The sequence below is a fragment of the Rhea pennata genome, chromosome 3, assembly GCF_028389875.1.
Source record: "Rhea pennata isolate bPtePen1 chromosome 3, bPtePen1.pri, whole genome shotgun sequence".
Lineage (NCBI taxonomy): Eukaryota > Metazoa > Chordata > Aves > Rheiformes > Rheidae > Rhea > Rhea pennata.
Window position 1 is genome coordinate 84,054,962 of NC_084665.1, and position 20,559 is coordinate 84,075,520.

The following is a 20,559-nucleotide window of genomic DNA, read 5'->3' on the forward strand; positions in this document are numbered from 1 at the left end:
ATGTGTCAAGGCCCCAAGGGACATCCTGGTCCTGGCTCCCCACCCAAGCCTCCCCCAGGCTCAGCCCTGGCCCCATCTCAGCCCAGTCTGGGGCCATCCGTCACTGCCCCTAAGCACCACATCAGTGCCAGCTCCAGCCCCACCACGGCCTGGCCATGCGTGGCCACGGCACTTGTACAGAACAAGCTTAAGCAAAATGGAAATCAGCCCCATGGGCTTTATTGTCAGGTAATCCTGAGTTTGTGTACAGGACTGGTTACTTGCCGTAGAGTCCTATTGATTTAAGAGTTCATTGGAAACTAACAGTAACTTAACATTGATGCTATCACTAAACTAAAATATTTTATTAGTCCTCCAGCTGCTTTTTCCACACAGTATGCCAGCTTTCTCTGCTTAATCCTTTTGTTTACCTATAAACCCTTTAGCATCTTGCTAAGTTTCAAGTTCTCCTTTTCACACACCTCACTCTGTGAGTCAATATACAGCACGACTGCATTCACAGTGTCCTACCATCTTGCCTTGTGCCATGTCACTACTCTAGAAAAGTCTGAAACCAGTTGCAAAACAGTGTTAATGACGTCTTCCCTTACCTTCCCCCCCCCCCGCTCTCTCAAATTTTGAGTGGGCTTTTAGGAAAATTGTGATATAGATATTTGGACTGCAACAGCATGAGTTACAGCAGCCTTCTTCTGGGTCCCTAGGTGACTGTGTGCTCCTGCTGATTCTACCAGTACTCAAGTATGTTCCCTTCAGCCTTTTTAAATAGGCACTTTTCTTACTCATCTCACTGCATGGATCAGGTATGCTTCCCTTAGTGGTAGTATGCTTGAAGAAATCTAGAGGTATCCATCCTCCCTCTTTCCAACCCTATCCTCCCGGCAGTACACCATCTGTGTTGTTGTGTAGGTACCAGGATCTACAGCCTCTGGTTTGAGGCTGTCTTCCCAAGAGTGTATAGAAAATGACAGCTCAGATCCCATTTAGAAATTTGGGAGCCTGGTTTCATTTACTATCACAATGAAGAACACGAAAAGAAGCAAAGGACTTAGACCTAGATTCTCCCTATACAACTTTAGACATCTGCCTGCAGAGCTTCTCTCCAAAGGAGGAAAACTCCAGCACAGAGCGAGTAGAGCCCTGAACTGAGGGAATGGGTAAGATAAAGGGAAATTTAGGTGCAATTGGGACAACGGAAGATAAATAAGTGGTCTTAGCTATTTTTTTACAAAACCATGAAGTAGTTTAGCTTAATCTGCTATTTCAAAGTGCAGCTACTACTTACCAGTTACTGTCAAATGGGATCTTTAGCCCAAAGCAATTTTAGGAAGCATTATTTTACAGGGGAGAGCTCAGTTCTCTAAAGCATAGGACTTCTTTCAAGTGCCTGACCACAGAGTGTATTTGGGCATAGGAAAAAAAAAAGCCTATGCACAAAAAACCTAACTCCCTTCTAAATCCAGAAACCCCACCGTGCTTCAGTCGAGCAGGTAAGGGTTCTACCCTTCCCGTTCTTCCATTTTTTTTTCTTTTTTACGACAAAAGGAAATGGAAATAAAGCCGTCCTTTGTGGTCATGCCCTGGTGCTACACAAGCGTTTGCTTAGCCTTCAAGACAAGCCGAAGACGGTTCGGGGTTACCCAGCGTGTGCTGGTGCTTCCCGGGCACCCCGCGAGCCTGCGGGAACAGCAGCAAGGCCCAGGGACGCCCGCGGGCACCACCCGGGCCGACGGCTGCAGCCCCCGTCCCGGGGCGCGTGAGGCATGAGGAGCTCGAGCGCTGGAAGCACGCCGCGCAGGAGAGCAAAAATTTTAAAGAAATTTCAGAAGGATTTCCCAGAGCCGCTGCCACTCTTCGGGCGGCTTCTCCGCCCGGGCAAAGCGCGCACACGCCGCCCGAGGCGCAGCGTCCGCGCCCGCCGCCGCCGCCTCCCGCCCTCGCGGGGTTTCTTCCTCCGCGGCGGATTCACTGCTACTTGCTGCTCTTCTCCCGGCGACGCAACGCGGCGGTGACGGGCGGCGCGGCGCGGCGCGGCGCGGCGCGGCGCGGGGGGCGGCGCAGGCGGCGGCACCGCCCGCGGCGGCCGGGCGGAACCCGCGCGCGGGGGAACGGCTTTGCCTGTGCCGCGTGTTGCCGGCCGGCGGCGGCGGCGGCGGGGCGCGGGGGCGGCGGCGCCCGCCGCCTCCTTCCTGCTGCTGCCGGCGCGGGGGAGGCGGCGGCGGCGGCGGCGCGGCGGGATCGCGGGCCCGGGGCGCCTCCGCTCTCCTCCTCCTCCTCATGGCCGGGAACTTCTGGCAGAGCTCGCACTAGTGGGTGTCCGCCGGGCCGCGCCGGCTTTGTGGGCCGGGGCCGGGCGGCTGTGCCCTGCCGCGGCGGGAGGAGCCGCGGGGCCGCCTCGCCGCGCTGTCCCGGGCCGGGCCGGGCGGTGCCGAGCGCGGCTGAAACCGAGTGTGTGTGTGTGTGTGTGTGTGTGTGTGTGCGTGTGCGCGTGTGCGTGTGCGCGGGGGGTTTCTGTGAAGCCTGTGCCCGCCCGAGGGGGCGAGGAGGGCGGGGGTCTCGAGGTGTGCGGGTACCCGCCGCGCTGGGCCCGCCGAGGCGCAGCCGCCTCCGGTACTGGGACACGTCGTGCCGGGGGTGCTGAGTTCCGAGTGGGCGCCCAAGACGCGCTGAACATAGCGTAGAATTTGCAAGTCCTTGATAGCGCACATCTTAACGCGGTCGACTGTGTTACAATTTAGTTTACTACAGCTGAGAACTAATCTTCTTGGTCCCTGCTAGTGTTTTTTGATTGTTTGTTTGTTTCCCCCCCCCCCCCCCCCCGATCTCTAACTTGGAAAATCCTAGTGAATGTTTGCTTGGGAAGAATGTACATAATTTCTTTAAAGGCCACTTGCCCTTTAGGCCTAAGCTGTCATCTGTAGCCTGTTTGTACAGGAGACACCTGGTACGATGTTTATAAAGAGTTGCTAAAGTTGTTTTCTCTCCCTTTAGTTTACAATGGATTTTGGATAAGCAAGATCTATTGAAGGAACGCCAAAAAGACTTGAAATTCCTTACTGAAGAAGAATATTGGAAACTACAGATATTTTTTACTAATGGTAAAACTTTTATTTTTAGTTCAGCCATGTAATCTCTGTAGTGTTTGTCATGTCTAAATGTAAGTTCTAAATGCTTAGAGAATACAATATTTTCATTATTGAATTGCATATGTTTTCCTAACATATTTTAAACAAAGAGCTGGAATGTCAATAACACTGTCATTCAGATTAGTTGTATTAACATATTTTTAGGACAATTTACAGATGAATTAGCTATATTTGTTTATTTTTAATCTATGAGAGGGCAAATAGTAGAATTTTTCTTTTTTAATTCCAAGAATTTTTACCAAATTAAGCAGTAGTAATCAAACTGTGGTACTTGAGGTTTTTTTTGTTTGTTTGTTTTTTGTTTTTTGGTGAGCTCTTAGGTCATAGTATTTTAGGTACTCCATAGAGACCTGTTAAATAGCAAAGCTTGCAGACTTGTCAGTTGTGTTTAGTTATGCTCTTTGAAACCTGCACCACAGTCTGTGTCCTCGTGACTGATTCCCCAGCACTGGGTGGCTCCCAGATTGCTTGGTAATTTCTACGGGACTGAGAGCTGTCAGCAGCCTGTTTTCCAAAAGAGTTTGAGGCTTGTCTGTCTGTAAAGTTATCTGAGACTAGATCCTGGAAACCATTTGACCATATGAATAGCACTATTGGAAGAAGTCAAAACATAAGCATAAGCACTTAAATTATTCAACGTTTGAAAAAATCTTCCTAAGTGGAAAAATCACCAAGTAGAAACTTCTTTGCAGACCGCTATTTAAATATTTTTCATGGCAATCTTTTAAAGTACAGAACACTTTTTTTCAGCTAGCTGCTCAAACATACTTGAAGCAGAAAAGTTAAGTGGCTTTCCCAAGGCCACTGAAAGATGTAATGTTGGTGCTGGGATTATAACTAAAAAATATTTATCCCAGCCTCTCTCTTAGCTTAGCTTTTCTGTAATAATCAAGTACGTTGCAAATCTGATCTCTCTCGGTAGGTCTGTGTTACCACTTGTACAGCACCAGAAAGTCAAGCAACCAACGATTTATCTGTTTCATTGATTCCTGAAATTTCTTGAGGTTAAAACAAAGTATCTTAGCTTTGTAATGATAAAAGAATAAATGGGATACTGATGTTTCTAAAATGATATTTTTATCTTAATTTTCACTAGTATTAATTTGAATTATGAAACATATAATACCTTTTGCTGTTTTTCATGTTTTTAATTTCAGTACTTTTCTTGAGTAAACAAAGGTTTACAAAGTAGACAAATTAGTTTCACTTTGTGGTTGTCAAGCTCCTTTTTCTCTGCCACCCCTCGCCTCTCCCGAGGGTATGTTGCATGCCCCACGGCAGCTGGAGGATGGTTCTGTAAGCGTCTCCCTTGTGTGTGTACGAATGCAGCATACCCTGGAGGAGAGAGCGGTGCTGGGCTGTCGCCCCTTCTGTGGCAGAGAGAGGTGCCTTCGCAGAGCGGATAGCCTGGAGCTGCTCTGTACCAGTGGGAGCTCATGCAGTGCTCGCGTTGCTTAAGCCCTCAATATATTTTATATCTCACCACCTGCCCCCAAACTGGGCACCCAGCTTTGGATTTAAAGAACCTTTCCCTCTTTTCTCCCACCCTCTGCATTGGCAGGGTATGGATACGAGCCATGGCTTGCTACATTCAGCCTGTCTCTACCCAGAGCAACCAGAGGATTAACTGGAGAGAAGCAGTTTCCTGCTTCATCCTCATTTGAAAATGGTTGCTGTAGGTTACCAACTGGTTGTATGACTATATACAACTACTTGGACTATTAAAACTATAGAGAAGGAAAACTATTATCTTCTGAAATAGTTCAAAGAAGGAAATTCACACTGACTTTTCTGTTTTGATTGCAGAGTTTTTAATAGAGGCTTTGGATGAAAAGCAGATTGATTTTCCTTTTTGGTTTAGTGCAGAAGTTGTAATGTTTGTGCTACAGGCTACTCAAAAAACATTTGAATTTAAAGCAACATTATTTAAAAAGAACTGAAACTATTTATTTTGTAAATATAAGAGAATAAATAATCGAACAATTTCTTTTAAAATTCTTCAGAAATTAATTACAAGTATTGATTTTTTTTTTCTCAGCATGTACAAGCTTCCATTTCATTAAGTCTCTCTAGGCCCCTTGTCCACTTCTTTTTTTTTCCCCTAAACCTCACTTGATTTCTCTCTGACAGCAGATGGCCTAATCGTTCCTGAAAATCCCATGGGAGTGAGAAACCTATTTGGAGAATTCTGTTTGGCTTAATACTTGGATTTTTCTGATGCCTTAGCAGTAAGACAGCTTTGTAGCCCCATGGTCAAATCAAAGGGAAAAATCCTTTCAAACCTCTCAAGACACACTGAGAAGTATTTTAATATTTGTACAGAGATTGTACTGACCTAACCTCCTTTCTGGCAGTATTGTTTGTGAGCCTTAGTGTCACCGGCAACGTATTGTCAATTTTGCATCCTTTCTTCCTAGGAGAAGAATGGTATGACCAGGAAAGGGATATAAAATTGCTTTGAGTAAATGTAACGAGTGATTTTTTTCCCTGCAAAAAAACTAAGTTGCAGTTCTTTGCTGTTCAAAGTGTTTTTCACCTACATTCATCCCTTTTCCAGCCAAATTTGCCCTTCATATTTGTGGGATTTTTTTAAATTATTTTTATTTTAATGCTGAGATGTTCATCAAAAGTGGGAGTAGAACGTACTTTGACTATTCCCAAGAGATGGTGGATAATAGCTTGGGAAAAACCTGCATCCTTAAATGTCTTTGCATAGAGGCTGATAACAGAGTTGTTTGCTTTTCTCATCAATGATCACTGTCTTGATCTTGCTGTACATATTTTGAAAATATGCTTGAGTATGCACTGAATGATCTTTTTAGATGTTTGTGGAGAGGGAGGGGAAAAAAAGGAGGAGGGAATCTAATACAGCCAAGCCTTGATCAGAGTAGTGGCCATGAAGCAGTACGGGCAAAATTACAAATAACGACCTTATGTTTCACTCCATCGTTCTCTATATCCTACCCCTGCTCTTAGTCTCAGCTTGATGCATCTGATTTGCTTGGAACCTTTCCTTTGCCTGGGAGGCCAAACAGGAGCTACCTGCACAGATGACACCAGGGTTGTTTCCTGGCCAACTGGCAGAGGACCACTGTGATAGAGCAGCTGACTGCATCCTCTGGTCTCCCACCCCCTCTCCCTGGACTAAATATGTCATTTCTTTACACCTGCTGCCTCTGCCAAATTTAGTGACTTTGTTTGTGTTGGCAGTTTCAGTTGTTTGGAAGAAACATCCATTTTGCACAGCACTGAAAAGCCACAGACTTGTTTTAAATATTTGCATTTGTTTTGCTATAAAATGAATTACCCGAGCTTTACCCTTCTGAGACTTGTGTTGTCATCTTCTTAAAGGGCACACTCACTTTGTATGCAATGAAATCGAGTTATGTTCCCCTCTTTAAAGGTGACCACAGGCTTCAGGGTGCAGTACCTGCAGGTTCTGCTGGTTTGCAGCAACATGCTGTCTGACCCAGGTGATGTAACTGAACTGAAGAAGAGGGTTGACTCTCCAGCTGTTCTTTAGGATCTGAGCATCTCATATGTTTTGAGATCCTTTACTATTTGTTATCAAATTGTATTAAAAACTCAACTCAAGCTTTTGTTCATTTTTTTCAAGTTATCCAGGCTTTAGGTGAACATCTTAAATTAAGACAACAAGTTATTGCCACTGCAACAGTCTACTTCAAGAGATTCTATGCCAGGTAGGACTGTTTACTATGATGGTACAAGAATAAAACATTTGTTAGGCACACTTCAATAGACCTTTTAAAATGCAGTTCTGTATTTAAAAAAAACAATGCCACTTTTGTTTTCTGGATGGTGTAAAGCTTTTATGCTAATAAAGTTAACTTAAGCTTTGCTTTTCAAAAGGAAGTGTGGTGCTCTTAATACATTAATCGTTCTACGTGTATGAAACAACATATTATAATTTTGTTATAACATTTCAGATATTCCCTAAAAAGTATAGATCCAGTATTAATGGCTCCTACGTGTGTGTTTTTGGCATCCAAAGTAGAGGTATGAAGTATTACAATTTTCTAATGTAAAGTTTTGTGATGTATGAGAGAGAGGAAACATATAGGGCTTTTTTGTTGTTCTTCGTGCTTTGGGGGTTGAAACCTCTTTCTGTGGATTTCTATAGCAATTTAAAAAAGGAGGCAGAGAAGGCCTTCAGACATGTTAGTTATTATTTGATCTTTCACAGTTTTCTCTAAATTTTACTAATTATGAAGGACCTCTGAAAATTGGAAAAAGTATTTTAAATAGCTGTTTCACTGTAATACAGTGTTCATATATTTATGTAGCATATATTAATCTGTGCAATTTTTGCTAAAGTATCTCCTTTCTGCTGTATTTTTCCTTATGTCTGTTTGCTCAAGCTTAAAAAAATATTTTATGTTTTATTCCTAATTATCTTTTTTTTTTCCCTGTTGTGTAGTGAGGGATTTCAGAGTTTAACACACTTTAATTACTTGAATTAAAAAGCATGTTGTAGCTCATACGCTATTTTTGAGAAATTATAATATGAAACTGATCCATTAAGGATAACAGTGAGCAGGGCCCAAACTGTTCACCATTAGAAGCCCACTTTGAATGTGGGCAAGAGTTAGCATCAGCTGGGCACTGCTGTTAGTCCTTTGTAATGGAAGAAGTTTTTCAGCTGTTTAAGTGTTGGCATAATGAAAAAGATATCAAATTAGCAAATTTGTTATATGTCAGCTCTAATGAATTTTACAAGAGGAACCCAAATATCTAGTGGGTGAAAGAAGCAGTTCTGTTGAACCAGTGTTTACAGGTGATACTGTTGTCTGTGCAAATACTGTGGCATCTTCTGGTGTTTGGAAGAGAGGAAGGAAGGCAGAAAGAGACAGAATATAGGAGAGAGTATTTTTTTTATCAACCTGTTGATTAAGTTTGATGGAAAGGGCAGACATGGATTTACACGTTTACCTTATGTAATAGCATAAATACTAGAAGTCAGTGCATCCTTCCTTACGCTAAGCCTTCTGCAGGTGTAGAGGTCAGTTGTAGCAGTAACATTTCTGCTATGAACTTCTCTGAAAATTTTTTTACGTAGACAGTTTTTGGCTTGCTTGCTGTCTCAGCAGAGAGTTTAAAGCTTTATGGAAGCATTTTTTTTAACTAGTTAATGACAAGTTTCTAAAGACAGTTTTCTCTCCAAGTGGGTTAAGGAAAACTTACTTTCTTGAAGTCCTCTTGTCTATTCTGTATTTAGGCTGTGAGCCAACTGAACTTCAGGTATTGTGTCTTTAACAAACATTAAAATGTGCTATTCCTTATAACTAAAAACAACAAAGTAACTAATAAAGGAAAAATATCTCTGTTTACCTATGATCATTTAATTTATTCTGTTTACCTAAAGAGAAAAGAAGGGTGGGGGAAAGAAATGAAATAATGCATAAAGAAGTCCAGTTCAGTAAGAAACCATTATTTTAATATGGTAACAGTGTGAATAAGTGGCATTCCAGGTGGTTCACCTCATTTACCATTCTTCTTCTTCAGGAATTTGGTGTTGTTTCAAATACAAGGTTGATTTCTGCTGCTACTTCTGTATGTAAGTATTAGCAAATTTTTTGTGTTATAGTTTGGTATCTCTCTATAGGTAGATGTAAAAAGCAGCTTTTTTATTAAATTGTGAACTTTTTTTTTGCGTGTTAATTGCTAAGAACTAGTTTAAGCCATTTAGCATAAATAACTTCTATTTTAAATATGGATACAGAAGGGTTCGTTCTTAGTTTTTATCTGAGTCTGGTAGGAGCTTATGCTAAGCATAATAATTTAAAAACTAAGTAATAAAATTAAAACTTACTGTTGACAGACAGACAGAATTGGAGACTTAGGACTTTATTTGTCCATTTTATAGCGGATATGTTTTCATGGAAATACCTGTTTTCAGAATTTTCGGTAGGCTGCGTATCTCCTAACTTCTTAATTCTTTTTTCCCCATCAGAAAATTAATCTTTGCACACAATATTTATTTCTAAATATATGTTTTAAAATTATATATTCTTCACAAATAAAATGCAATTAAATCAAACCATAGTTATTTCATTCTTTATCTTTCCCATCTGCCTCATATTTCCTAGTTCCTATAACTTGTCTCTCATCTATCAAGGTCTTTAAAGTGATGGCTTCCTTAACTGAACGCTATAATTTGACCTAGAAGGTCCAGCTGCTCGCAATAGGCAGTTCCTCAATGTGCTCTTCAAAATGTAGGTCAGTGCTTTCAAAATCCCTCTTAGAGGTCGAGGGGACAGGTGACTGGCTGCATCTGTAGGCTCCATATGCAGCCAGCGTATCAATCCACGGGGCTGGCCTTATGACAATTCCACCACCAGGAACTGAAAGGCATCTTCAGTGCCAGCCTGACCAAGGCCAGTACTGCATTTAGCAGCAGAGTTGCTGTTTTTACAGCAGGAGCATCTCCAAAGCACAGATCTGTGTGGCAGCTTTGATGCATCAGTGAGAGAGGTAGATGCATTTTGGTAAATTTGCAGTAGTTGATTTAAATTAGACCCTTACAACTGGGACTTTCAGAAACAGCATAGCTCGTGTCTCAGACTCTCACGGAGGCTTTTCCCTGCAGTGCTTCCTTCAGACCTAGAATCCCCACCTACTCTGATCAGTACTCTGCATTTTGTGGAAGCAAGGGCAAAATGCAGCTGGCTTCCCTCTAGTGTTTATATATCTTTTATTCTACATGATCTTCCCTTACCAGAGTTGCTTCATTAGCATATACCGTTTTTGGAGGCCTTCATGGAAAAGGAGAAAAGAAAGAGGAAATGAGACAAATAAAAGGAAACTATCAAAGTGGAAGACTAGCATGGTACTAGTCCGTTGAGAAAGCTTGTCTGCTTTTGGTTAGGTATTCCTAAAGCAATTTTTCTAGCAAAGTCTACCATAGATGAAAATACTTCTAAAGTTTAAATGTTGAAATCGGTAGTCCATCAAAGCGAATGGCATTCTGATTGTCTGGATCTGGTATCAATTCATAATTTACTGTCTGATGTTAATATGAAGAGTATTGTCCACTTCTGGATGTTAAATGTTATCTGCTTTTCCATTTAAGTAGATTTTTAAATATTTTTTTAAACTTGCAGATATCTCAGATTCATGTTCTCAAGGGTACTTTCTTTGTAATTTCTTTGCTCAGCATTCTAATGATGATGAGACTTTATTTTTGCCACTTGATGTAATCTTTAATCCCAAATACCTGTTCTGCATGTAAAATGTATGAGGAGAATTAACTACCTAAATCAGGGATCATCAAATGTACAGTTCCTTAGGTTCCCAGCTTATGAACGTTTTCTTGGAGGTATCATTTGATTTCATAAACTGTTATGCCAAAGTAGATGCTTTTACCTGGGAAAACTCAAGGAGACAAATGCCCTCAAAAGATCTGATAATCCAGTGCCTAGAGCATTTATCTGTGGTGCAGTGATTTGACTTACTTTGAATTTGAACCTAGTTTTTGCATATCCAGCATGAATGTTGGATGAACGAACACCCTGAACATACAAGATCTCTGGCTGAGATCCCTTCTCCCCATCTGGCTTTTCTAAGACTTCATTACACAGTTTGAAATCTTGCATGTTTTGAAGTTCAAGTCCTAAATTATGTCTAAAAAATCCTGTGTGAAAATTCAACTTGAATTTAAGCTTGGAACTGAGATTCTGAAGTGATCACTAGACTTGGAGTGAAATCAATATGTAGTGAATGATAACCTGTGGGAAGTTAGGTGTCCATGGGGCTGTTAACTAGAAAATTTAATGGTACTCAAAGCAGCAGACAAATGTTTGGCTGAATACCTGTAACAACCTGGGTTTCAAATGCATTTTTTTCACCTTTCAGGATCTCTAATCTTATGCACTTGACTTAACTTTTTTCTTTCTAAAACAAATATTTTATGTACTGCAAGCAGTTATGCTGCCAAATGGATTTAAATAGCTCTATACAGACAAACTAATAGAAAAGAGAAATACAATTCATTAATTGTATATTTTTTAACATACTGATTTCTCTTTATTGTAGTGAAAACTAGGTTTTCTTATGCCTTTCCGAAGGAGTTTCCTTATAGGATGAATCATGTAAGTGTGCTGTTCAAAAACATACCTTGATCAAATAAGTTAAAAGACAAAGACTTATTAGCAGGAAATCATATGTCTGCCATATTCTGACTGACTTTAACTTACTTACCTGTAGGAATAAGCATATAAATGTTTGTTTTGGAGCCCACTATGGCAAAAACTGTCTCCTATATTAGTCACTTGGAAGCATACTGCTGTTGTAGTGGAAGTACTAGCCATTCCTTGTTAAATTCTGTGAAGGAAATATTTTCTTACTGGTACAGCAAGTTTGCATAATTCGTTTGGGATAAATTATTGGGACGTTTACCTTTGAAAGTAATAAAATCTTATATAACCTCTGTTGTTTAAATTGTTAAAAGGAATGCTGTGAAGAGAAATCCAATGATGAGCGACTAAAATAAATTTTTATACAGTATAGTGATAAAAAGAGATACAACCTTTTTAAAACATTTTGTTTACAAGTACATGGCTTCAGGGAAGATAATAGCCCTTGTGCCTGGGATGCTTCCAACCTTGCACACAGGAACAATTGGCTTCAGGAGAACAGTTTTATCTTTGCCTGTAATATATCATGTCTTTTACAAAAATTATCTTTTTATGCCTTTTTTTTTAATTTAGTGGTTTCTTACAGTTTTCAAGGTATTGTACAAAATTTCTTAATGCTGTAACTGACAGTTTTTCTTAAAAACAATTTTGACTTAGGCTGTAATAGTTCAAAAGCTAAATGCATCTCATTAATTTTTGAACTGACTGCAATATTACTTTCTTTGTGATTTTGCTTTTCAGCCAATCTAGAAAGCCAGATGATATATCAGAATATAGAATGTTTAAGTCCTTGCAACAAAACTAAATTGATCTTTTACAGATAAAAGCAGACAAAAGCATATTTTAGAGTACTGCTTTCCTGTAAAATAGTAAAACAAAGACAGTCCAGTATTTTACTTGGTATTATTAAAACATCAGTCACTATCTTAACTGAGAAGGAGTGCTATTCAAATTGCTGCAGAATGTTTCCTGTGAAATTAAATCTGAAAAGACATTAAAAGGCTATTTGGCCTGTTGCTGTGCTGAAGACACATTATTACTACAAAATGACTTCTCTATTGCTGTTGTATATAAATTGGGAACAATTTTCTTGCTGCCAAGTGTTGGAACGAATTAGTACTGCCAATGAAATAGTCTTTCATAGTAAAGTTGATTCCAAACATTTAAGCACATTGTTGTTATGACTAGAATTAAGTTATAATGTGATAAGGCATTGACTAGTAGTAGTCTCTTTTTTTTTTGTTTGTTTTGTAGTTGTATATGAAATTAATTTAGAAGTGTTGGAAATGTAGGTGCTGGAGAAGAATTCCTGCATATTCGTGATGTTAAGCTAGATGTCAGTTAATTCTTTCTGCTGTCTGAAACATGTTGCTCCTTAATTGTCTTTTTACTTCTTTGCAGATATTAGAATGTGAATTCTATCTCTTAGAATTAATGGTAGGTGTTTAAAAAAATTTTTTTTTACTGTCGCCTTAATTTACTTTTCATGTGTTAAGAATGTTTTGAATTTGTGCTGTCATTTTTTTTTCACTCAGATTTTAGACTGAAGTCCATATAAGTCTAATATTTATATCTTCAATAGAATATTGTATTTACTGTGCTGTTGTCCAGGCTGAGTGGGGAAATTCTTAACTCTATGTTGAAGCTGGACCTCTGTGCGGGAAAAATGCAGGACTGTTGGGGCCAGAAAGGGTGCATGTATGGCTCTGTATCCTAGTGGTTAGAGCACTACTGGGAAAGGTAAAGTGTAAGTTCTCTTTCTAGGGCTTTTTTCCATTTTTTAAGTGAAAAGTAGTTGCATATAGGTGTTGAAACAGAGACTAGGATGTTGGTGTCTCTGTTCTCTCAGATGAATGGCCAATGAGGATCATAAAGAGCTGTATTCCTGCTGTACGCTCTTCTTTCCTAGAGGAATCTGGTCCAGCTTCAACAGAAGACATGGGTATTCTCACCCAGACTAGTCTATAACCTGATAATTAGAGCAGTCTTCTAAGGAGTAATGTAGGTTTGAATTCTCTGAGGAAGAAACTGAATTGAGCGCCTCCCACTTTCTGAGACAGTGCTGTAACTACTAGGCTGTTATATGAAAGGGCCACAGCATGATGCTTTCTTTCCAGGATTTTTTAAAAAAGGAGCCACAATGATATTTTGTGAGGATCACAGTCCCTTGCTGTGTTTTCTAGAGAAGTTGAAAGAATGCAGCCCGGGATTCTGGAGCAATTTAGATAAAGTAGTACTTAGTTTCTGCGTATTGGTTGGACTTGAATGGATTAGGCACCAAGCTCACTGTACTAGGTGGTTCTGTTGAAGTGCCCCAAAAAGAAGAATAAAACAGGGAAGAGTCTAGTGACTTAGGAAACAACTGAGCAAGGATACGTGTTGGGAACAGAGCATTGAGGAGTTTGGACCATAGTTCTGGTTTATATCTAAAGTTTTTATAACTCCTTTGTATATGCCATATTTATATTTAGACTCTAATACCCCTGCTATACATGGCAGCAGCTTTTGAGCTTTGTATTTCAGAGTTTTATTGCAAGTAACTTAATTTACAGAAAGTTACCTTTGGAGATTAACTTATTTCTCTAGTATATTACAAAAAAGTATATTTTCTGTAACTGTGTTTCACCTCAATGTCTAGCACATGTGAACTAATGCAGCTTTCCCCTATTGTATCCATACAGTTGGCTGTTTTCAGTGAGAGGGTTATTCCTTATTGTATACACTACCCTGGGCCAGGATTTCAGAGCAATGGAGATTTTTTTTGTTTTGTTTTGATTTTTCCAAACCAGTGTCAATTATTTTGGCATGCTTTCCATGTATGGTATTTAGTGACAGACTGTTTTCTGGCAGTATTTTGTATTTCCAAGTGGGACTTACGGGCTTATAAGCAAACAAGGTTTCAGTGTGCTGCAGATGTGGCTCTCTGTCTCTAAGGGAAAGGACATTGACAGACCGGCAACCACGCTGTGTAATGGTATTCTAGAGAGAGCGTTGCCCTCATTATGGCAGAGCTAGGTGTCATAATGCTACTTAAAAAATCAGCTACTGATTTTTTAATTAAGTGGTTATAATGTGAACTACAATACATTCTATATTGTAAGCTGACTTTTATCCTCTTGACATCTTTCCTAGGACTGCTGTTTGATAGTATATCATCCTTATAGACCTTTACTCCAATATGTGCAAGATATGGGCCAAGAAGACATGCTGCTACCTCTTGCATGGTAATGAAGAAAAGATTAATAATAGTGCCTCTTCTCAGCAGGAAAGCAGGTGTTTAGTAGTTATGCTTTGGAGATGGTTAAGTAAAAGAAAACTTAGCCTTATTTGAATACAAAGGGTGCCCTAGTTAACCTATGCAGGTATATGTCAGTGATTTAACTTACTTTGTTTTTAACTCTGTAATGATTTTACTTTGAAATGGTACAATTTTTATTTCTAGACCAGCTCTAGTAGCACAATTTTCTATGCTCCTAAATGGTGACTGAGAGTAGGGATAGGTTTTTTTCTATTAGTATTAGTTTTCTGTGCTATCTTGTCAAGCATAGCATATACTTTTGTTTTGCTTAGCTGGGTTAGCATAACTCTTAAATACATGAACTATTTCTCTAATACAGATACACAATAAAATATTACCTTTATTTTTTCCCCTAACTTGCTTATCTATGAGTAGGGATTTTTTTTTATTGTGTATGTCAACACCCTCTGCAGAATGACATTTATGATGCTATATAAAGTCCTTCCAAAATTTTGCTCTGACAACAAGGAAAATAAAGAAAAACTTTAGGAAATTTTAGACGGGGATGGAGATTTCAGCTGTGCTAATTTTGCCCTTGGAGCTCCACTGTTTCTGCTGTTTGGGAAATTCACAAAATTTTTATAAACTAACAGCTGTTTTTGAAGTCTTGCAGACTAAAGGTGAACAGAATACTTACAAGTTTTTTTTACACAGGAGGATAGTGAATGACACATACAGAACTGATCTTTGTCTGCTGTACCCTCCTTTCATGATAGCTCTAGGTAAGTAACAGCAAGTTGAATTTCTCTGTCATGTTTAAATAGATCGCTTTTGTACAGCATCCCATCAACAAGTATTTCTTAGAATGCCCTTCTTTAGTTTGCATTTCAAGTGGTACTGACAGCATAGCCTTGCAGCTTTGAAGTCTTGAAGAAAAATCAAATAACTTAATCCTGAGTTTCTCTTTTGAAAACTGACTGGGTGGGTTGCAGAGAAAGTTAAGAATAATTTAGATCTGTATCATGTTTTGTGTGACTAATAAAGAAAAAAAAAACACTATTTCTAAATGTATCAAGAGTGCATCTTTGTTCAGTCTTCATATCATGTTATCTTTGCAGCTTGCCTACATGTGGCCTGTGTTGTCCAGCAGAAGGATGCAAGGCAATGGTTTGCTGAGCTATCTGTTGATATGGAAAAGGTACTTTTTTTTTCTTCCCTCTCAACTTGTTACGGACTGACCAGAAATGTTTGTCATTGTTACAGAATTACATGTCTGTAATACTGATTTGGACTTCATGTAGTGATTTCTTAATAGACACTGTTGAACTTGTACAGATCCCTAGGGAGAGGTGGAAAAGGTGCCAGGACCAGCCAGTAATCAGTCTGCTTTGAAAGTTGAGATTGAACTATTGCAAAGTGTTGCTAGTGTTGCCATTTTTCAGCTGGAAACATGAAACCAATATCCTGTGTATTTTTGGCCACAAGAAAATTCTTGTGTTTTTTTTATTATTATTTATTTTTCTTTAATTCAAGACTGCCAACAGAAGTTTGAGATGAGCCATTCATGAGGAAAGGCTGCGAGAGCTGGGCCTATAGCCTGGAGAAGAGAAGACTAAGGGGGGATCTTATCATTGTGTACAAGTACTTGAACAGAGACTCTTTTCAGTTGTCCCGTGTGACAGGACAAGAGGCAACGGGCAGAAATTGAAGCACAGGAAGTTCTGCCTGACCGTGAGGGGGGAATTTCTTCCCTGTGAGAGTGACGGAGCACTGGCACAGGTTGCCCAGAGAGGCTGTGGAGTCTCCTTCTCTGGAGATCTTCAAGGCCCGCTTGGATGCAACCCTGTCTAACATGCTCCAGGTGACCCTGCTGAGCAGGGGGGTTGGACTAGGTGATCTCCAGAGGTCCCTTCCAACCTTACTGATTCTATGAGATTTAAATTTTAGTGCACATAATTTTCTGATTCACCCTTGTGCATCTTGCCTGCACACCACTCTCATTTTGTCCCTAAATGCATTTAGGGTTCAAAGCATAAAACATTCTTGACCATTTCAGGATGAAGGAGACTGACTTCAGTCAATGTTAAACAGGTATTGGGGAGCAGGGGGAACTCCAAGGTCATTCAGACTAGTTTCCTGCAATTGCAAATGCCATGTCAAATAATCCCCTTCATAAATTTATCAGGTGCTAAGGTTCTAGTTCTTGTACTAATACTGTTCTTCAACGTACGTTGCTCCCTTTACCTCTTAGGTTGACCTCCCTGATGTAGTCATTCCTTTTTAAGCTTTGTTTTGCTCAAGTAAACAAGCCAAGCTCTGTTAAAGTACTTATTCCCCTTGTCAGACTCTGTCACTCCACAGTTTTTTTCAGTCCGTTTCCCTTTCTTTCACCATATCCAGAATTGTATAGCATATTTCATATGCAACTGCTGAATCAAGAGCTCTGTGAATTATGCTGTCAGGCATGCAAAAGCAGGATGATATTAATTAGGAGCACAGGAGAAGCAACCTGCATTTGACAGATAAAGTTACTCTGAACTTGATACCGAACATGCTTTAATGTTTAAATGTCCCAGTTCTCATACCAGTGATAGAACATGAACTTAATTTTCACATTAACACCAAGGACCTCTTAGCCAACAGTGACTTGTTTCAATGGTATATATTGCTGTAGTGCTTTATCAAAGTCCATATATTAAAAGGAAGAAAAAAAATCTGTTTTCTCAATTTAGTAAATGGTGAAACTAGCCATGAATCAAACATAATCCACCTGTTGTATAGACTATTACACTAGAAATTTTAATAGGAAGTGAATGTAGTTGAGGTGCAGAAGATAGCCTCCCATCTGGTAGAGAATGTTTCTGCTTCCAGAAGTGTAATATGGAAATTCAACAAGTTTTACTAAAAAATATTTGGATACTTCTTTACTCCTTTCCCTGTTTCAAAAACACTGGTTTTTGAACTGTATTTCTGATATATATGGAATACTGCTGATCCTCAGATACTTTACTGTTAATCCATGGTCATCTAGCTGCTATCATGGTGCTAAATGTCCTTATTTTCCTAGTGGTATAGGGATAAGCTGCAACAGTAACTGGAAAACAAACAAACAAACAAAAAGTTGTGGTTTACACAGTTCCGAATAGGAGGGAAAGTATTCTGTTCAGGCTTATGTTCATGATTAGATCAAAAAACTAATTATAGAAATGGTTGATTGCCAGACCAGATTAAATGTGAGATGACTCTTTTATAAAATGAAAGTTGTGCTTCTTAATTTAGTTCAAGGCATGTTTAGTTAATTACACACTTAAACTGACTATGCTAAATCAAACTCACTGCTGCATCTGACCTTAAAATCTATTTTTTTCTATTTAGATTTTAGAAATAATCAGGGTTATTCTGAAGCTGTATGAGCAGTGGAAGAACTTTGATGAGAGGAAAGAGATGGCTACTATTCTTAGTAAAATGCCTAAACCAAAACCACCTCCAAACAGGTATTGTACCTCTTTTACTTAATATACCTTTCATACAGAAAAACTGGACTTAAGCATGAGTAGCAGAAAAATGGTTAATTTGAGGTATAGTATATGTTATAGTATATAGTATATGGTTTTTTTACAGTGCAGACCTTTCTATTATAAACAGTTCAGGAGCAGGTGAGAAATACAGTATCTGTTGTTTTATGTAAGGCATTAATTAAATTAGAATGTGATCTCGCTATAGCTTAGCAAATGTAAGGAACTGTGGGGTGGTGCTTGACTCCCATGGCTGGGGGGCCTGATTCTTTGAAGCTGTGCCTGCACCATGCTGTTTTTAATTCCTGTGATTAAATAGTAAGATTAGGAATCTGCATGTGTAAGTTCCTGTGAACATGCATATGTAATATGAACTTTGAAATGTTGAATTCACAAGTGAATTCATCATGTTGCTGCATAGGGATATATTGAAATTATTTATTACTCAGATACAGTGAAGTTATTCATCCATGCAGAGAATAATTTTGCATTTTTTTTATGAAACTTCACAGAATTTCTTAACCTACTTGTGTGTATGTTGAACTATTTTCCCTCAAAAGGCACTTAGCACTTTCAGAACACCGTATTTTTTCTTTTGTAAAAAATGGAGATATGTAATGTTATACTTCTGATTGAAGATGTGGGTTTTTTTTCCTCCAAACAGTGAAGGAGAACAGGGTCCAAATGGTAGCCAGAACTCTAGTTACAGCCAATCTTAAGACATTCCAAAGAATTTCTTTATGGACCACTTTGGATCAAGACGTCCTAGGATCTTTCCTGTGTTCATGAAATGGACAGAAGGTTTTAGTTAACATCTTTGACAAAGAACTTGAAGAATAAATAGCTTGTTTCTGTCAAGCATTTTGAAAGCTTTTTCTTTAAAACTGCATCATTTTTTCTGAAGCTGGAGCAAATGTACTAAGATTTCTCAGTGTAAGGAATCAAACATTAAACTGAGCTGCAAAAGATTAACACTATCCACTCAAAACAAATAATTCATTACTGGTTTTGTTTGCTTTGAGAAAATGTTAGCTTGCCATTAAAGTGAACTTTTTTAAAAAGCAACAGTAACCTGAAGCCTAAATGTAACTATATTGGTGACCTGTGTTGTCTTCATTTTGTTTGTGACTGAAGGAAGATAGTGCACTGTATATTAAATCTATTCATTACTCTTTTTTTTTTTTTAATAAATATGGATACTGTAACAGGTAAAACAGCTATCCTTCAGAAACAAAACCTAGAAGAGTCCACAAAGAATGTTGTTTTAATTAAAACTGCAGTAAAGAAATTCGGTTCCTTTTTGGATTAGAGAAATGCTGTTTTACTCAGTAGATGTACTTGGATGTTTTTACTGTGAAACTTAGTAGCCCGGCTTACCAGAAAAGTGCAATATGTATAGTGTTCCTGCGGTTTTCTTAATCATTTCAAGTGTTAGGAATTAAAAAATAAAACATACTATGATTTATTTGCAAGTACATGTACTGTATAGTACAATCGGAGGATTTTACAAGTGAATAATCAAATACCAATCTGGATATGATTGCTATTTTTTATTGTGGCTTTTTTTTTCAGAGGATACACTGTTAGTCTGCCTTCACTGTTAGTGTGAATTTGTGTGGTTCATTAGAGAGGTTATTTAAGAGGATCGAGCTTTCAGTGAGCTTCATACTGGCTAATTTTAATAATGATCTTAAGAGCAACTGTTTAGAATAACTGAAATGGGATTCCTTGGTTAACTATGTGCTGGAGAAAATGAAATTCCTTCAAACAGAAGGCCATATCCTGTGTTCCTTACTCAGGCAGATCTCCCACTAAAGTCAGGAATTGGCCTAGATCAGATTTGTTGATTTTTAGACAACTTTGTTTCTAAACAATTTCTGTACGATTTCATTTTGAATGAGGATATTGACTTGCCCAAGTGTAACAACAATAAAATAAAGTGCTGTAGTGCTCTTGTCCAGTTTCTTTTTCCTGAAGCAACGCAGTTCACTGGCTTAAAATATTGGAGGCTTAAAAAATTGCTCTATGATGCTTTTGGTTTCAAAAAACCCAACAATCATAATAAAAAAAAATCAAAAAAACAACTGACCATTTGAAAAAACATATTCTATTCCTGAAGGCAAATCTAATTGACTGGTCATTCAGTAAAATATAACCAAAATACATGTATTTGTATGCAGTCAGTTAGGCTATTTGCATTTATTACTGTTCAGGTTATTTTTGTAAAACATTAATTACATGATGAACCCAAACCACTTTATGGTGAGATAGAAAACGTGTGTGTCTTGGCCTTTACTGTTTCTGTTGGAATTTGATCCATGCCTTCATAAACACTTGGTTGATAAGGTGGAATTTGGCTATTTATCTTTGTTTCTTGAAGTTTAAAATGCATTATTTGTAATGTGGACTTGGCAAATAGGAATAAATTAATGCAACCTGACCACCACGTGTAGTTCTTAAACACAATCTGTTCTTTAATTAAATATCGGACTTCTCATAGCTATCACATA

At 38.8% G+C, this 20,559-nt stretch overlaps 1 protein-coding gene across 2 annotated transcripts; it reads left to right on the top strand.

The window, feature by feature from the left end:
- Positions 1 to 2,208: 2,208 nt before the first annotated feature.
- On the top strand, positions 2,209 to 20,489 carry CCNC (cyclin C). 2 transcript variants are annotated; one of them, XM_062571002.1, is made up of 12 exons: positions 2,209 to 2,306; positions 2,989 to 3,095; positions 6,760 to 6,844; positions 7,091 to 7,160; positions 8,667 to 8,718; positions 11,196 to 11,251; positions 12,698 to 12,733; positions 14,429 to 14,520; positions 15,249 to 15,316; positions 15,653 to 15,732; positions 17,910 to 18,028; positions 18,714 to 20,489. In XM_062571002.1, exons 1-12 carry the CDS (start codon positions 2,275 to 2,277, stop codon positions 18,766 to 18,768), a joined length of 852 nt encoding a protein of 283 aa, XP_062426986.1. In that variant the 5' UTR covers positions 2,209 to 2,274; the 3' UTR covers positions 18,769 to 20,489. The 2 variants fall into 2 exon arrangements, with proteins under 2 accessions (XP_062426986.1, XP_062426987.1); XM_062571003.1 differs by lacking the exons at positions 2,209 to 2,306; positions 6,760 to 6,844 and having other exon boundaries at positions 3,005 to 3,095.
- The last annotated feature ends 70 nt before the right edge of the window (positions 20,490 to 20,559 follow it).